Source organism: Tiliqua scincoides, chromosome 15 (assembly GCF_035046505.1).
Source record: "Tiliqua scincoides isolate rTilSci1 chromosome 15, rTilSci1.hap2, whole genome shotgun sequence".
NCBI classification, from domain to species: domain Eukaryota; kingdom Metazoa; phylum Chordata; class Lepidosauria; order Squamata; family Scincidae; genus Tiliqua; species Tiliqua scincoides.
This window is the reverse complement of record NC_089835.1, coordinates 1786219-1805537: the sequence shown is the minus strand read 5'-3', so window position 1 is coordinate 1805537 and position 19319 is coordinate 1786219. Positions and strand designations below refer to the sequence as shown.

Below are 19319 nucleotides of genomic sequence, written 5' to 3'. Positions count from 1 at the left end.
CCCCTATGATTTAACTTGAACCATCAAGACTTGTGCAGAACAGACAGGCAGGTGGGAGATCATCTAAGCAGGGGAGGGAGGAAGAACTGACCAGTTCTGGGTTGTGTGTGCAGATGTGTATTGGGGGGGGGGAGGCTGCATTTGGGCTGCTTCTAAGGGGTGGTGTTGAGATCCTTTTCTGCAGAGTCCACTTCTCTTTCCCAGTGAGACCAATGGCGAGAGGAAAAGGGGAGAAAGGGTGGTAGGAAGAGAGTAAGGAGGGCTGGGGGAAGAAGGATCTCATTAGTAATAATTAGTCAGTACAATGACATGCAAACAAAGTTAGAATGCGGATGGGGAGGGGAGGAGCAACTGGGAGCGGGCAGAAAAAAAGGCAGTGCCCACTAGCCTACCCCCCCCCCCCCAATTCTACAAGGAATGCATGTCAATGCTCCTGTCCTGCCTGCCAAGAACCAGGCTGGCTCTCCATGACAAGGCCACTACAGAGAGACCTTGTCCACCTTCTGGATAAAACACAGGAAGACTGGAAAAGGGGGCATCAGCACATGCCTGTCAGAAGTCCAACAATCCAGCTGAAAGCTAGGGGCTGCATCCCACGGGACGTGTTTTCTGCACAGAGACAGGAGGGGTGGAGGGGAACCACATATGCCGTCAAGGGAGGTGAAGGCACTTCCCTACGCATAGGTTCTTCACAGGTGGGTGTGCTTCCTTGTGCCTGCATAGGAAACACGTCGTGGGACCTCAGTGAAGAGTCCCCTGGCACCCTGAAGACTAATCAAGAATCTGTGGGTGGCCCCAACATGTTCACCCTGAAGGCACTGCAAGATCCTCTGTTTTTCCTTCTGTAGCAGAAAGATGAAGCAAATCCTCCAGATGTTGTTGGCACCTGGTGGAGCTGGCCCTTGGATGCAGGAACCGGGCAAGGGATGGCTTCGGTCCTTGTTCCCAAGAGAAGTAGGTCTAGCAAGTTACCCGCCAGCACCCTCATCCTTTCAAAGGCCAAGTGGCAGCCCAAGAGAGACTCGATGGTGGGGGGCTCAGTGGCTTTGGGGCCTTGGAGAGAAGGATTATCTGTGAGGTAAGGAACACTGTGGTCTAAAATGCCTGGGACATGGGACTGAACTGAAACTGCTTCCTGGTTTCCAGTTCCTTATTCAGCACAGAGGAAACCAGGAATGGACCTTTTCACCCCCAAAATAAGTTCTGGGCAGCCCCCTCTGAGAGTAGTGAGGATTCTGTCCAGCCCCAAAGCATTGTTTTCGCTTCAGACAGCTGAACATGTGAATGCACTCAGGTCCACACCCTGGAATAAGAAGCTGGAAAGTCAGCAGCACTCCCAGGGCAACGTGAACTCAGGACGATGTGGGCTCAGCCCAGAGTCCAGACACAGAAAGGGAACAGGGCTGTGCAATATCAGCCCTTGCAACTGGCAGGTGGTATGAAGCCTCTGAATTGGCTGGCCCCAGGATGAAGCCAAGAGCCTGGCCATCAGTTCTTGCTGGAGCTTACCTTGGTTTCCATTTCTGAGTTCAGGGACTCAGCTCTGGATCCAAGTGCAACTGCTCCACATCCCCAGTCCAGACTTTAGAGGTGCTCCCAGTGGGGTAGCCCACTGCTGCTTCCTGATGGGGTTTGAGGACACAGTCTTGGGGGTCCTAGAAGGTGGCAGCAGGCACAGTGGAGCTTGGGGCCCAACAGGGAAGAGCTGCGCAGGCAGCGGTTGGCTGGCATCAACCTGCCTGGACTTCCCTGGTCATGCCCACAGAGATTTTGCTACAGACACGTGTGCGTTGGAAGCAAAGGATAATTTGCCTGTGGGGTAGAAGCATCACATCAAGCTTTTCTTGAGGATCGAGCTGGCTGCTCTCTACTCTCTTAAAAAGGGGGAAATGATGTCTATTGCGGTTCTCCAGCTAAGTGCCCAGCTTGGAATTCTAGGAGCCAGGAGCCAGGCACAGACTATGGAGGGAACCATCCAACAGCCTTGCTAACTTTTTTTTTTTTTTTAATGCAGATAGTGTTTCTATTGGAGCAGGCACCTGCTCCATTATCAACCTCCAGATATTATCTTCACCAGCCTGTCTCCCAAGTGATGGCAGGGGATACGTTATCTCACTGTTGGCTGGAGAAGATGGCACCGGAGCATGTCCAGAGTGCTCCTCTCTCAAAGGCACACCCCGTAGCACTCCTGGTGGATGCTTCCATTTCAACAAGGAAGGCTTGATCTTTCCCTCTGATCCTCATTTCTGGTTCTCAAGTGGGGCAGTGAACCCTGGAACCCTGGCTCAAGCCCCCCTCCCCCACGTCACATCCTCTCCACTTTGGGGAGTTTCAATAGGGAAACTAGACATACATTTGACAGAATGCATTCTAAGACATTCTCCCCCAAGATATTTTATGAGACCCCCCTTTGGAGTTTCACATACCTCTTCCCCTTCTCCACCCCTTTAGACAGGCCCGGGGGGGGCGGGACAGCAAGAGAGGGCTAGGAAAGCAGGGTGGGTAGGGGAAGAGAGGGATGTCAGAGCAAAAAAATTGGGGGCAGTCTCCTTGGACAAACTTAAAAGCTCAGACACAAAAATGGCAGTAGTTAGTAGGAGCAATCAACACAATCTTTAATTAGTACACTATTAGTACAACAGGAGTTAATTATCGGCTAGCATTAATCATGATTTCTCAATTAATTAATTAATTAATCATCAGAAAGAGAAAGAGAGAGAGAGAGATTGGTGGAGAAGAGACTCAGATGGAGACAGAGTAGCCATGCCAAGCAGAACATGGGCCCAAAGCGACCTCCATGCGTGTTAGATGGGACAGGTAAGCGCCAGGCTAAAGGGGATGTGGGGGGGGGCAGAGAGAAGAGAGGCAGGCAAAGGCATGCGAGAGAAATAGAAAGTATGGAAGGAGGTCAGGGTGGAGGAAATCAGAGTGAAACTGGCAGCGGAAGAATGGTTGCTTGGCCACTTCTAACAGGAGCACCTTGGGGGAGCCCAAAATTGGCATCTGTGGGAGCTGCCATTCCTGAGCAGGCACACTGCCCTTTCACACCCAAGGCCCATGCGCACCAAGGACGTGCGCATTCAAGGGGCACACACACACACAAAGTCACATCAAGAACAGCACACATAGGCTGAGCAAGAAAGATGCTCTCCCCAGGAACACTCAGGCACACAATCATCTGCCAACACAGAATCTGCAGGCACAAAACACCTTCCCACCACAGCATCATGTGGGCAACGGACCGACCAGAGGCTGAACCTTGCATACTATGTGTACACATGCTTAGGCACACGTATTATACACTCGCCTCCAACACATGGTAGGCCCAAAGGGAATTCTGAACACACACCTTTGTGAAGAGCACTTAGCAAGAGGAAGGTTCTCAGTGGGCAGTTTGGCTCTCACAAGTCCCAGAAGGGCTGGTCTAAAGCTCCCCCACCGGGGAGGCAGGCAGCACATGTCTCAACTGGCTCTGCACCCACTGCCACTCTTCAGCTTGTCTCCTTCCCACTCTCTGGTCTCAGAACGGAGCAGAAGAGGAAAGCGGAGAAGAGGCAAGGACTAGAAAGGCAAGATTGGTGGCTAAACCCTGGCACCACTTCCCCCACACTTCCTCTTCTGCTCTGTTTTCTTTTTGCCTTCAGGGATTGGGAAGAGCAGCAGCAGCAGCTTTGGGAAAGCAGCAGGCACAGACGGAATGGGCACCTTCTGCCAGTCTGCCTGGCACCTTTATGAAAGGGACCTTTATGAAAATCCTTTCTTGCCCAGAGTGCAATTAGTTTGTGGAACTCCTTGCCACAGGATGTGGTGATGGCGTCTCGCCTTTCAAAGGGGATTGGAAAGATTGAGGGAAGAAAGCCCATCACAGGTTACGAGCCATGGTGTGTATGCGCAAGCTCTTGGTTTTAGAAGGAGGCTATCACTGAATGCCAGAGATAAGGGAACGGCAAAAGGACACACGGGGATCTTGTGATATGCTTCCAGGGGCATCAGGGAGGCCACTGAGAGATACAGGAAACTGGACTAGATGGGCCTTTGGCCTGACCCAGCAAGGCTCTTCTGATGTGCCCCAGGACAGGAAGATTAGCACAGCACATGTGAGCAACAGCCATTTCTAGTATGCACACTCACTTTGTGTTGACAGGCAATGAAATGACTAAGAAACATCCCATCCGAGGCGGACAGATGCCCTTGCTGCTTCATTTCATGGGTACAGGCCCCTAGGAGATACCCACAGGTTCCTACCTGGGCGTCACCACTGCCAGCACATGCACTTCCTGAAAACAAGGGGTGGATTTTGAAGGTACCCTATCTTGGAGGCTCTGTATGTAACCCATTATCTAGGTTAACAGACTACAGAAATATTTAGAAAATTAAATTTTGGTTTAAGCTGAGTGTGTGTGTTTGTAGAGAGAGCGAAACATACAAACACACACACCCCATTAAAATAGATGACACCAAGTTCCAGAAGACCTCAGAATTTTTTTTTGGTTATATGTTTTGAGTCCTCTTGGCCTGGATGCTCAATGTTTAGTGATGGCTTGTGAATGTGAATTAACATGAATTCATATTTAGCACCAGGCAGTTTTGCATGAGAATTCTCAGACGTGACTTCTGGGGCAAGTTACACCTCCTTTGCCAAAAATGTTTTACGTGGCCTACTTTCCACCCAAGCTGCTCTAAAATGCTGACACAAATTCATTTGCATGGAGGAAACACACACACACACACACACACACACACACACACACACACACACACACAAACCCTCTTCTTTCTCTTGTCTGCAAAGCCAAAGTGAACTCTTCCAAGTCCCTGGCCAGGAAATGAGTGAATGGCCAACTACAAAGGAGCCAAATGATTCAGGAAACACATCTTGTCTTCATTGGCATCCATGCCCACTTGGTGGAATGCCAACAGAACTAGCTCCAGGTTTGAGGGATCCCCAACAAATTGCCCTCTGCATACCCCTCCCCAGACTTGTGGGGTGCTTATCTTGGTTGGGAGATGCAAGGAAGAAGAAAATAATGGGCAGGCATTGTCAGCCTAGTCTTCTCCCTGACATGGACAGGGAACTGGAAATAATCAGTGGGTTCCTGCGAGAGTTGGGGGCCCTTGGGAGCTGCCCAAGGATGCCAACCAATGACCCCTTCTCCTGAATGCCAGTATTGCCCAATTATACAGTCCACCCAAGAGAGAAAACTCCAGACAAAACTCCAGATACAGACAAAACTCCTCTGCATTTTCCTTTTGGGTTAAGAACATAAAAGCATAAGAAGAGCTCTGCTGGATCAGGCCCAGGGCCCACTCAGTCCAGCTTCTTGTATCCCACAGTGGCCACCAGATACCTCAGGGAGCCCACAAAGATCCCTGCATCCTGTTACCACTCCTTTGCATTCTGAGGCAGCCTACTTCTAAAATCAGGAGGCTGCACAAACCCATCATGGCTTGTCACCTGTGATGGACCTGTGATCCTCCATCAGTTTGTCCAATCGCCTTTAAAAGGCGATTTGTCCATCAATTTGTCCAATCTCCTTTATCTAGGACTTTGAGTGCCATCACTACATCCTGTGGCAAGGAGTTTCACAGACTGATTACATGCTGAGTAAAAAAATATTTTCTTTTGTCTGTTCTAACAGGGTTTACAGATATCACCTTTCACATTTCCAGTTTTGCACCCAAGTACCAAACCAGCTGAATGGGAACCTCACACAGGAAAGGCCTTTTGTTGCTGATTCCATTTAAGCTGGCCACGAGCGACCAGTTGCCACAAAACGTGCTGGAGGGGCGGGGGCTCAACAGCCAGAAGGGCCCCTGAAATAAATTTTACAAGTCGTGGGGTGTCTATGAAAGAAGCTCAGTCCTCACCAGTCCTCCTCTGTCTCTTCCTCCCTGGAACCGAAAAGGAAAAAGGGGAAGAAGCAGAGGAGGATGTGCAGAGGAGAGGAGAATATATGAAGGGCTAGAGCATCTTCATGCTTCCTCCCTGTTCCCCTCTTCCTTCTCAAATCCACGGAACAAGAGGAGCCACAGCAGCAAGGAAGGGAAAGGTGGCGTTTGAGCCACTGGGTGCAGCTCAGAGGATAGACTCAGGTTTGGTTCTTGAGATACAGTGAAAAAAAAGAGTCTCCTGGAGCAGAGCTGAGAGAGGCCTTTCTAGGGTCTCTCTGCTGAGAAACTGGAGAGCAGCTGCCAGCCAGAGTTGGCCAGACAGGGAAAAAGCCTGATTCAGCAGAAGGCAGCTGTTCATCTTCACTGTTCGCAAATGCCTGCCTGCCTGTCTTTTTATCTCTGTTTAACTGAATGCTCAGCTACGCTTTGCCTGCCTGCTCAGTCGTGCATCAAGAAGCCTACACACACAGGAGTGTGGGCATAGGGGAACGGAGCTCTGTGACTTCTACAGCAGGATCAGTGAGACATCCTGAGCAAGAACACCCAAGTGCTGTCTTTGACACTGCTTTCAAAAGACCTTAGTCAAGCGGGCTCAGCAGGAGGCAGATTGAGCAATGTGCCTAGGGGCATCTAGGGGGCATCTTTTAACATCTAGGTCAGTGATTTTCAACCTTTTTTCATTTCACAGCACACTGAGAAGGTGCTAAAACTGGCAAGGCCAGCTGAGTGCTCACATCCCTCAGTGGCTCTGCTAATATGACCCTCCCCCAAACTCCTATGCTATGTCTGCAGACCATTCACAGCACACCAATGTGCCGGGGCACAGTGGCTGAAAATCGCTGCGCAAAATCGCTTGGGAAATTATCATCTTTCCCAAGGGTTGCCTGAAAGACAGGATGTAGCACATGTTACATTAAGGCTACACTCCTGTGCAAATTTACCAAGGAGTAACTCCTACTGAACACAGTGCACTTCCATCTGAGTAAGCACACATAGGCTAGCATTCCGATATACCTTTTGTAAAAGGGATCTTCTTAAATCACCCTTTTTCCATTTTATACTCTTGCCACTCAATCGAAGAGTTTTGGGATGAAATGAGCAAGATCTAGTTTCAAAGTAGGAATAAGGGGCTGGAGAAGCACATGCGGTTATGAAGGATATAAATACTACGGCTTTCATGGCCGGTATTTGTGACATTGAAATTAACAGTGTTGGGGCTGATGGGTCACAGTCAAATAAAACTGTTCTTACCTAACGTTTTGCCTACTGCTTTGGCTACGAGCACTCAAAAATACAAGTGTCCAGGACTTCAAAAACTGAGATAGAACAAGAGGTTCTTGGGGCTTTAAGCTCAGAATATATGAGTTATACTGGATAGTTTGAAGAGCTACTTGCTGTAGCTTCATCCTTTAAGAATGCCTACCAAAGCAGAAGGCAAAACATTAGGTAAGAACTGTTTTAGTTAACTGCGGCTGTCATGAATGAATTTAAAGTTGATTTGTTATTGTAGTATAGCCTTAGTGGGGGCATCACACTGGGAGGTGTAATGATCAGCTCCTACACTTCAAAATTTACTACTACACCACCACACACAGACACACACACACACAGGTGCGAGTGCAGAGATAGACAAGTGTGCGAACCCCTTGCACCCATGTACAACACCTCCCTGAGTACCTCTTTCCACATGCTCCTGCACACTTCCACTCCAGAAATAAATCAGATCTACAGCACAACCCACAAGACAGAGGACACCATACCCACTTAATGCGAACATTGGAATGCTAAATCAGAAGCCCTCTAGCACTGAGCAGTGCTTATCTCCTCAGTTTGCAAGGTTTCTCTGTCTGTCTCTCCCTCGTATGCCCACAATCATGACCTCAGAGGCAGTCCACCTGGAGAGCACCACAGGCTTCTTACGCACAGTGCATGTAAACCCATTTCAAACTGTTTTAACTGACAAGGCTTCCCACTTCTGTAGGAGCTCTGGGAATGATTGACTGAGAAGTCCTTGGCTCCTTTCACAGATCCAAAATTCCTGCCAATGTCCTCTGCAAGCAGTTGCTTAGACGGTCCGAAATAGGCATGCATTTGGAACTTGCTCAATGGACACACACACACACACACAATTACACATTCGAATACACAATACACAGCTCTTCCAGGCTGCATCCTCAGGGATCACACCTGGATGTCTTCAGACATGTGAAAGGTCAAAAACATAGCTCAAGAACAGGATCCAGCCTTTATCCCCAAAAACAAACCCACCTCTTTGAATGTTCCTTTCATTCATATGAAAGGATGAGCTGTTGACTTCAAAGGGTCTACTCACATCTTCTATAGAAGATTTTCAGAAGGGTGAGTGGCAGGACTACCTAATGGCAACAGGGCTGACCTACCGCTTCTACCTGCCTCAACTACTGGTTTTGAATAGGAAGAAGGGAACAGAGTGCAAGGGGGTCTGTGAAGGAGAGGACAGCAGCGGACTAGAGTGTCTCCCATAAAACGGAAGTCAGAGACACCCTAGCCCACTGCTCTCCTCTCCTCCACACTTGCTTTTCTGCCCCATTGCCCTCTTCCTTTCTGGTACCAGGAATGAGGAGTGGTGAAGTCAGCAGCTAGTGTGCTGCTGTGTTGGGATGGGGGAGATATTTGGCCCTGAGAGGTCTTGAGCCAGCCCTGCATGCCACACCACAAAACACATTCGGCATTTGCACTTATCCAGATTCAGAGGAAAAACCAACCCTGAAAACTATACACACACATACTGACACACCCGCAAAGCTACACAGGAAAGAGGTCATCTTAGATGCCAGCCTCCTTGCAGTCTCTTTTACACACACACACACACACACACACACACACACACACGTATCCTTAGGCACCATTCCCTCCCCTCTGGCACTCCCATATATCTTGCCTGAATGGGTGCTCCCCTTTGAAATGGTGAAGTTGTGAAGTCAGTGGATCATGCAGGAGTTGGGATGGGGGATGGGGAGGGCTAGAAGAGTGTGGCATAAGGGAGAGAGGAAGAGGGGGGTAAAGGAGAGGGTGGGGTGGGGGAACAGTGTACAACACACAGTGTTAGTTCAGCCCCAGAGAGATACTCTGAAAATAAAAACCGAACACAGAGGCCACATGCCCCAAGGCAATCCCAGCATGCCATGCAGTATGTAGGGTGCTGATAGCAAATCCCCAGGGGAGGGGAACAGGATACGGGGCAGCCAGTGTATTTGGGGGGGGCTACCTCACACCCACAGGGCAGGCCCTTTCAAACCTCCAAAAGAGACCCCCCCAAAAGCAAGGCACAGCCCTGGCAGTCCAAGGACCACAGTAAAAGCAGTCTCCTTAGTGAGGCAGTTTTGCAAAAGTGCTTGGGGGGAGGAGATATGCCACCAGCCTCCACCCCAAGTCTCTGAGCATTAAGCTCTGCCCCACAGCACACCAGAGTTCCAGGGAATGTGGCAGCAGATTGGTCTGTACTTCCTGGAAAGCTGTCCCCACCCTCGGGATCCAGATCAATGCTTAGTCCCTTCTTCCCCTAGCTGGCTGCTGGTTGCTGTCCTCCCCTCCCCTGGGGGGCAGCTGGGGTCACAGCGCAGGTGGCGACAGCGACAGAAGTTGCTTCATGGGATGGTGTTTTCCATGGATTTTTTTTGAGGGGCGGGGTGGGGAGGAAAAAAACAAAATCTAAACCATAAAACAAAATATCCGGGAAAAAAGTCTTCCAAAGTATTTTCAGGGAATTTTTTTTTAATTTTTGCAAAAACAAAAAAGTATGAAAGGAACACGTCATTCATTTGGTTGATGGTGTGGGCCTGTGCCCCTGTGTGTGTGTGTTCAAGATCGTGATATTTCACATTATTGCTCTGCTGGTGTTCTCTATTTTTCTTCCTTCCTGCAAATGATGTAATTGCATTTGGACTGTTCTGTTTCCAATTAAGAAGACCTACACAAGTGTTGTGTACATGTGCAAGTTGCCAGGGAAGAAGCCTGAGAAGGGGGCCTGGAGCCAGTTCAAAATATTGCCAAATGAATAGGGAGTCTGTCTGTCTGTCTGTCATCTTCAAACTTATATCCTGCTCTTCCACCCAAGACACAACTCCAACTCTCCCTTTTCATCCTCACACAGACCCTGTGAGGTTTGTTGAGAGAGAGAGAGAGAGAGAGAGAGAGAGAGAGAGAGAGAGAGAGAGAGAGAGAGAGTGACTGGCCCACAATTCATGTCTGAATGGGGAATTCTGGTGTCAAGTCCAATATTAAAACCAGTTCACCACACTGGTTCTCAGGCCTGGGTAGATTTCTGATTGATTGTGGCTTCATATCAACCATGGTTGGGTTCTGGGATTTGGCCACTGGTTGTCAAGTGATCGTGAACCCCTTGTCATGTGACCGTGAACCCCTTGGGTTGGGTTGTTGGGCACGTTAGGGCACAATCCAAAGCGCGCCTTATGCCGGCCCAAGTCCCTTGGAGGGTCGCAAATGTGCTGTAAAGTATGTTTGCGCCTCTGTGGCTGGGAGCTGCATCGGAGCATCTTTTGCCGACACAAGCGGCAAAAGTAGGCATGGGGGGACATGGGAAGGGGGCGGAAGGGGGTGTTTCTGGGCGAGGGGAGGGAGGGCGATGGGCAGCCCTGGGGGTGGGCACGCGGGGAGCCGGGGGTGGGGCTGGGACCTGGCAGTTAAGTTGGATCTCAAACCCCATCCCTGGGGAGAGCGGAGTGGCTTTGTGCCGCTCCGCTCTCCTTGGACTTGCGCCACCTCCAGAGGTGGCACAGGTCTGAAGAGACCCATTGGGGCATGCAGCCCTTACCCAGGGGTAAGGGGAAGAGCTTCTGCTTGCCCAAGTCTGAGCCGCTGCACCCAACAAACCTGTGTTGGATGTAGCGCGAGCCTCCCGGCTTGCCTGCTCCAGCCCAGGTTGGATTGCGCCCTTAGTCAAATGGCCACATGACAGCAGCAACGACTCCATTGAGAAGATTGTGCATTTCCCAATGGCCCCCTTGGGTGGCTCTGAACTTCAACCATCAGGCAATGATGATCATTGTCACCAATGGAGAACAGGTGGACTGTCCACAACCAGGCCTCTGGCCTGATCAGAATCACTCCTGCCTGTTGGAGGACGAGGGCGGTTGGCCATGGCTTTCTGATCCGTGAGCCCACTTATGAGTCCATTAAAAGCCCACAGTTTGGCAACTCCATTGGTTTTTAATTGAGAGCCAGTTGCAGTTTGTTAAGTGAAAGTTTTCGCACAGAAGGGTTTCCAGTTCCCAAGCTTAGGTTGATGGTTCATCAGTTGCTTGTTAAATTAATGCCAGTCCAAATCCTTTTGGGAACATGACATTATATGCTGACTTTGTAAAATTAAAAAAATTTGTAGAGTGTGTGTGTGCATGTGGTTCTAAAATAAGCAGTTTAAAAAGAAGAAGAATTTAAGAAAACCTAATTAACTAATTAAAAAAGTAAGGAGGGGGAGGGAAGAGGTAAAACCCACGGCAAACCAAATGATTAGACAATTAGACTGATATCTACCAGGTAATGCAGTTTGTTTACCATAGCGTGTCCGATCCCTGCGTGCTGTATGCATTGAACAAAACGAAAAATAAAAAGGAAGACGGATAGGGGAGGGGTTAAAAATAAAAGAAATGGGGAAAAAAACGACCAACCATGAAATTCAAGGGAGATAAAAAGGATAAATAAATTTCCCCCAACTCTAGTGACCAGCAAAATGAAAAAAGAATAAAAAGACACTAAATCACCCCCCAAGACCTATTGCCGGCACACACACTCACACACACGCCCCACCACCCCACCCCACCCATGGAATTATTTTTCAACCTTTGTTAGTAAGGAAAGAACGGAACAAAATGAAAGACTTAGGAAATCAAAAGAAACGACTGACATTCCGTGGATGGCACAGAGGTTAGTTTCTGGCTTGTCCGGCTGAGGAATCAAGACCTTTCGAGAAGCGTGTTAGTAACACACAACGACAAAAATTGCCAACGCAATCTCTAACGAGGTGGTTTGGGGGAGTGGGAGGGGGTGAGGGGTGGGAGGATGGAGGAAAACAAAAAAGCAAGACCCATTTTTTAGCAAGATTAGTAGTTCCAGTTCAGAAGGGGGGGACGGGGTCAGGAGGGGGAGAATGGGGGCACTGGGCCCAGCTGGGGTCACCCCCAGCAGCAGCCTGTGTCAGAAGGGGTGGTGGTTGGGGTGAGAAGCAGGTGGTGGCCTGGAAGAGGAGGCTGCTGGGCGTGAAGGGCCTGATCGAGCGGGCTTTGGAGGAAGGGGGCAGCCAGGAGTGCCTTGGGGGGACAGGGGCTGGCCCCCCATTCATCCGCAGGTGTAAACTGACGCTGAGCTTTTGTCATACTTTGTGAAAAGGGCAGAAGAAACCAGTGAGAGACCAGGAACTGTCAACCATGTGACAGGGAGCCCAGTTCTGTGAAGCCTAAGAGGCAGGCTGCAATTTCTCCACACCCCCAGGGTGCTGGCTCACTCTCGCCCCAGGGATCCCACAGACCCTCCTCTAATCTGCCCCTTGACAACCCTTTGCTCAACCAGATCCCAGCGTACAAAACTCAAGGCTGGTGGGAAAAGAACTCTGCACAGGCTCAGAAGCACTCTCCTCATCTCTATTGTTCCACATCTTCCCCTCAAACTACACCAACCCTTCTTCCTCCCCCCCCCATGATCCGTTTGAGGCTGCACTTTGGACTCTAACCAACAAAGGCCCAAACCCCAGGCAATTTCATCCCTGTTTCATTTGCTTTCCCCACTCACCCCCGGGCAGGGTCCGCTTCACCCCAACTCCAGGACCACCTGTTGATGGTGCAACAGCTCAGGAACACATGGCACAGAAAGAGTGCCTCTGATCATAGGGCAGAGTGCTTTTTCATTAACCACCTGCAATTTGGGGTGGGCATGAGCCCCAGAACCTCTCAATTCTCCAATTAAGCTGTGCGTGCACACACACCCCCAGGTGCCTTCCCGCACCAGCTCTTCCCATATTCCTCCACACCCCACATCTTTCCTTGCCCAGCTAAGCTGCCTTGCTTCTTGCCACCCCTCTCATGTCCTTCCACTCCCCAGCTGAATGGTAAAGGGGTGTGGGGGGCTCTTGTGGTCTCATTGCTTCCTCATTGCCTGCCCTTAAGACTCACAAAACAGGGCTCCCCAATCTCACTGCACCTCCCCCTCCCAATCTTGCAAATGGATCCCCCCACCCTGACATCACCCTCCATACTCAAGACCTCTTTTTTCTTCCTTTCTTTTTCTTTCATCAGAAATGACAAAATCCATCCCACAACTTGGCCACCTGTGAAAAGTTAAGGATGCTAAGGTGGGTTGCGAGGGGGGAGGGCTTACCCTGTAGTCCAGACAACATGCAGAGGAGGGATTGTGCTCTCTTCCTGTAAACTGGGCCTACACTGCAACACAGACAGGCTGCTTCTTTTTTTTTAAAGACCAGAAATGAGGGTCTGAACCCCTCGTCAAGCAGCGTTAGCCTCCTCCCCTCAGCCTTTCAGCTGGTATCCTGCAGGACTCCCCCTGCCAGCTTCTATTTAGTTTAAGGAGTGGTCAACTGTGGTTGCTGTACAAGGCCAGGTATAGCCAACACTTTACGTGGCAGATCGGTGGGCGGGGAAGGTCACATGCACCAGCAACCACTGTCAAAGCCAGCGTTTCTCAATGTTTGTCCCCGTTGTTCCACTTCATATGGTCCACCTATTTGAGGTACCACCGGAAGTAACTGGTGATGACATCATCACCAGTTACTTCTGGGTTGGGAGGCCAGATGTGATGTGACAAACACCAGTAAGAGGCTCAGGGTGGACAGGAGGGCTTTTTCAAATGCTCAAAAAACACATGCACTGGAGCTGTGCCTACCAAGCCTCCTACTGCTGCTTTCACATTGCATTGCCGAACCCACTGCCAGGCAGCAGGGGGCTTGGGGGATCCTGTGCACACCACTGGAAACCACCTCAAGTACCACCAACGGTACAAGTACCACTGGTTGAAAAACACTGGTCTAATCCCAATCAGTCTCCAGCCTGTCTTCTCATTCCAGAGCTTAAAAAAAAAAGTAGTAGGAAGAGACCAGATGTGTGTGGGATGAAAGAGTTGTGGGCCTAGAGCATCTCTGACACTCTAGCCCACCACTCTCCTCTCCTGCACACTTCCCCTTTTAAGAATCCAGGGACTTTCCGTTGCTGTGCCCACAAGGGTCAAAATTGAGACAGTGCCACAGACCTCAGCGCAGTCTTGGGTGCCCTTGTGAAAACTCCAGGATGCACAAGTTTCTTTAGAGTCTTCTAAGACAGTGGCAGAAACAGGCCAGGAATTGGCACTGTGCAAATAAAATTGCCAGCTGCAGGGCTAAAAGCAGTGCTCGGGAGGGAGGGCAAGTCAGTGGCCTGGCAGTGGGGACACAGAGGTGGGGAGGGGAGGGGGCCATTTCCCCCATGTCACCTTGGCACCAAGCATGCCATAGCAGCAGCAGTAGCAGCAGCAGCAGCGCATAGAGCAGGATATAAAAAGAATCTTGGCTGGAAGGTGCCAACTTGGATAAAGGCAGCAGCTGTAGCTGCTGCAGCAGAAGAGAGAGAGTGTGTTGGCAAAAGCCCCTCCTTCCACCCGGGCAGCCACAAGGGGAAGGGAGCCCAGCCCGACAGCACTGTGCAGTAGGGTGGAAGATGGAGGGAGAGGAGCAATTCCGGGAAGCAGAACCTGCCGAAAGAGCAGGAGCCACTGGAGCGGGCAGCCAAAGGAAGTGTGAAAGCCGGGAGAGGGGGCCTGGCCTGGAAAAAAGGAGGCTGGATTCTAGGGGACTGGAACAGCTACATCCCCAGACCTGCTTTCCTTGTCAGGCCTCAGCTCTGGACAACATGGTGCAAAGGCACAAACCAAAATGAATGTTTTTTAGCATCTGGAGAGAATGCCTTTCCTGCCCCCCCCCCGATAAGCAGATTCTGTCTCCACGTGCCAAGAGTCAAGCAGGCTGACATGGCACGCCAAACCTAAGCTGGCTTGAGTCTCCACACCCCTCCTTTCAGTGATGAAACACCAAATCTAGATCCAGCTTGCCCGTGACACTGAGGCCGATGACTCAGATGGACTGATGCTCTGCCTCGAGTCCTGGGAGATCACAGACCAGCCCTGCCCTCCTCCTTCTCCCCACAGACTCCACATCTTCTGGAACTGGTCTGCTCATAGCAGGAATACTGGTCTCAACTGAACTTTGGAGTTTGATTCCTGTGTGCACACCCTGCTTAGTCTAAAAGCCCTCCCTCCAAGCTTTACTCTCCGCTCGCAAAAGATGGAGGCATTTTGCGGGACAGAGATGCCAGGCTTCCTTCTCCCTCCCGCCACCGTCCTCTTGATGGTGTCTGGTGCACAAGAGAAATACGCAGCCAGCAACAGAAATAACCAAATTAGCAAGGGCAGCCTTCCAACATCCCAATCTGTATCCCCTCCCAGCACCACTGGCCCATAGCAACAATCTACACAGGCAATTCTCACTCACCTGGCGCAGGTTTCTGGTCACGCGGATGTCGTGCCAATTATTGTCATTGAACTTGCCGTTGACGGGCTCCACCAGTGCCTCAAACGCTCCCGAGCCCAAGTTGATGACCAGCCAGACGGCTCCGCTCTTGAGCGACAGGTTGACGTAGTCCGCTGACTTGCCGGTGTGGAGCATCAGCCCATTGCGCTGCAGGGTGCGGAAGGAGAGGGTGATCTCGTCGGTGCTGCTCTGGATGGGGTTGTGCGAGAGGTCGTAGCAGAAAAACTCGTTCCCCTTGAAGGTTGCCACAAATTCCTCTTTCCCTGCAGAGGAGAGACAGGAAAAGTCAAGGGCACTGCAGGAGCAGTGGATCTCCCACATATAAGGACACCCCTCACTTCACACAGGTGTGTCAACTGCCTGCTCTTCCTTGAGATTCTAGGCTTGGATTGGACAAGACACCAAGTGAAAGGAAGTCACTGCCTACTGAGTCAGACCTTTGGTCATCTAGCTCAGCATTGTCAAGCACTGACTGGCAGCAGCTTTGTAGGGTTTCAGCCAGGGGCTAAATGGAGACTTGCCAGGGACTGGACCCAGGATCTTCCACAGACAAAGTACGGACTAACACTGAGTTCCAGAAATGGCCAAGTCTGGCACTAAATAGGGAGGCAGGGCCACAAGCATAATTCTCACAGTCACATACAGTAGTAGCAACCAAGACACTGCATGCAGATTGGAGATCCGACCATTTTTAAAATGTGTGGCTGACATTCTAGTTTGAGGTAGACTCTTAAAAGGCTAGATGCTAAGTATAAATGAAAGAGTAATACTCTGTTGCAAAAGGAATCCCTTCCCATACTCCCAGTCAAAACACTCTGTAGCTTCATTGCTGCTCATCTCTCCCAAAACACTCTTCTTTTAGTTCCACCACCTGCAGCCATTCAAAAGTCCTTCCTCTTTGCTTCCCCTTGCACTGAGAGCCGCCTTTTGCAGAGCCGTCTCTCAAATCCCTTCCTTCAAATCCCTCCTCCAAACCCACCTTACTCACTAATCCATTGGCACAAGCCCCTTCCCTCTGCTCCAACTGGGACAGACCCTGAACACACATAACTGAAATCTCTGTTTGCTGTTTTGCCCTGTTTACCCTGCTTCTGTTCCCTCTCCTCTTCCTTGGCCGTATCCCTAGTACCGCTTTCTGAACTGGAAGCCCATTGGGGCAGGGAACCTGGCCTCTCATTCTGTGCATACACCGATAGCATTACATACATAGGTTTATAACAGCAGCAACCCCCCCACCCAGTTCTCCAAATTCAAAAGCATTCATAATAAGAAATATTGTCCTAAAAGTAGGCATATTAAGGAGGAGGGGCAGTCATATTTTTTTCAGGAATGCACAGGAGAGCTTCTGTAACTGCCCCTCCTTTCCCAACCCATGTCAGCCCAGTGCCCACACAGATTCCACCCCACCACACACACAATGAGCCAGCTGACAAACAAACAACTCAGGGCAGAGAGAGAGAGAGAGAGAGAGCGCTCTGGTTCCCAGTTCTAACCACTTGTCTCTCCTCCCAGAGGCCTATTTAGATTCAAGAGCCTGCAACACAAACAGGGAGGGGGACAGGAGCCAATGCCATTTGCTGCTGTGACTGGAATGCCTATTTCATTGCCTCCAACACACCTCACACCTCACCCCCCCCTCACCTCACACACATGCACACCAATGATGCTTCCCTGCACATCCCTCCTGTCTCCCTGTGACACCTGCCAATTTACTTGCCATCTTTCTGTGCCTGGGAAACAAATTTTCCTGTCCTTTTTCTCTTCCTCCCCCCATCACTGTGTCATTGAAATCCATTTGCTCTTGCCACCCAAGGCCCCCTTTAGGAAGGAAAAGCAAAATGGGGAGAGGGAGAGGGAGGGGAGGGGGCCGCAGGCCAAGTCGATCCAATTTCAGAAAAAGCCAGGTTTTTATCTTGTCCATCAAACCCTCACTGCATTAAAAATGGCCCAAGCTGCAGGCAGGAGAAGAACGAAGAACCAGGAAGGACAGCTGACCCCTTTGGGGGTGTCCATGAAGAAATGGCAGAGAGGGAGGGGGGAGAAAGGGCAGAGAATTTATTCATGTATATCAGTGCACACAAGCAGGATGCATGATCTAGGTCAGGGTCCTCTCCCCTTCCTTGTAAATATCTGGGCTTACGTTTGAGGTGGCACACAGGGCTCTTCCTCCCCACCCTGCCCAAGGTTAAATAATTCACTGATGGAAAAATTAAAACATGTATGTGTATAAAATACTTGGATCTGGGAGTCCCAAGCTCCATGCCCAAGTGCCTCAGTCTTACTTCCCCCCTTCTGTGAAATGTGGATGTACAGTGATCTACCTCACAGGGCCACTGGTAAGGGCAAGCCAAACAATAACAACCAGGAAGTGTTAAGTGTACAAGAGGCATTGCAGGAATTATTTAGCGATCTATGCTGGAGGCCTTAGGGACTCAGTTAAAGCAGTATACTTCCACACAGCATGCTTGCGTATATTAGTCATACAGCACCATGAGTGTACATCACGTTCCAGAGTTACATAAGCAAAAGAGAGAGCATCTCCCAAAGGCACTGGTGATGTCAAGTAGATAGTGAGGAAGACAACAGAGGATGGGGAGGGAGAGAAGAGTCAGTGATGTAGTAGTTGGAGTATGAACTAGGACTGGGGAGAGACGGATGAAAATCATCCATGCAACTCATTGGGCAGCCCTTGTTCCAATCATGCACTCTTAGCCTAGACCAGGGGTCTCCAAACTTTTTGGCCAGAGGGCCGCATCAAATATCTGGCGTGGTGTGGAGGGCCAGAAAAAAAAATTAAATATAAAATTTAAATAAATAAATTAGAGATGGAACTTTGTTCATCTGAGTGAACAAATGAATGAATGGGCTCATTCATTCAACCTCTCTGGTCCTCAGAACACCCTCCAGACACAATCAGAGCACAGTTCTGGTCATGCTCAGTTGAGTGGGCCAGAGGCTTTCAGGGGACAAGAGGTTGGCCGCGCGCCGGAAAGAGGCTTGCTGCGGGCTGCATCTGGCCCCCGGGCTGGGGTTTGGAGACCCCTGGCCTAGACTACCTAGGCATGTAATTAGTCTGTTGAACTCCTTGCCACAAGATGCTCTGATGGCACCTGAAGACCTAGATGCCTTTAAAAGGGAACTAGACAGATTTTAGGAGGAAAAGTCCATCACATGTTACAAGCTATGATGTGTATGTGCAACCTCCTGATTTTTGAAGTGGGCTACCTCAGAATGCCAGATGTGAGGGAGGGCACCGGGATGCAGGTCTCTTGTTTTCTTGGGTGCTCCCTGGCCACTGTGAGATGCTGGAAGCTGGACTAGATGGGTGTTTGGCCTGATCCAGCTCTTCTTATGTACCTCACTGTGCTGTTGCACGGATCAAATACTTGGGACATGAACACAGCTTCTTGATAAAGGCCAAAAGCCACCACAGACTCAACTCTATTTGGCAGAGGGAGCTGAGCTGCCTGTGCATGTAAATAAATTGGGCGGAGCATTTGTGCATCTCTGGTGGCATTGCACGGGTATGAGTTTGCTTGCAGAATGAATGGGAGTGGAACCAAATGGGGCATCCTAGTCTAGACAGGGCTGTTGGCCAAGCCGGCATTCTAGTCAGAGAAGTATGAGCAGAGGCAAAAGTTCTAGCAGGGGATCAGGATCTCTGACAGCTCCAAGGGGGCAAGGAGTCAGGCAAAGCCTCAAACAGCTTTGAAGGAGGCCTTGGACAGCTCCAGAGAGATGCAGGAGTCCTGCTGAACCTTGGACAGCTCCAGACGCAGGCAGGAGAGAACAGCTTAGTACTGGCTGCACAGCAGGTTATGATGCTACTCCAGGAAAGATCTACATGCTGCACCTCCCAGGG

General features: G+C 50.2%; 1 protein-coding gene across 1 annotated transcript in view; it reads right to left on the bottom strand.

Annotated features, from left to right (window-relative positions):
- Nucleotides 1–19319, bottom strand: part of NRXN2 (neurexin 2) — a 300535-nt gene that overhangs the window by 189041 nt on the left and 92175 nt on the right. The window contains exons 5-6 of the mRNA XM_066610141.1: nt 15419–15720; nt 11425–11469 (exon numbers count right to left, since the gene is read on the bottom strand). Coding sequence (XP_066466238.1) covers nt 11425–11469; nt 15419–15720 — 347 coding nt within the window. The remainder of the gene's footprint in view (nt 1–11424; nt 11470–15418; nt 15721–19319) is intronic.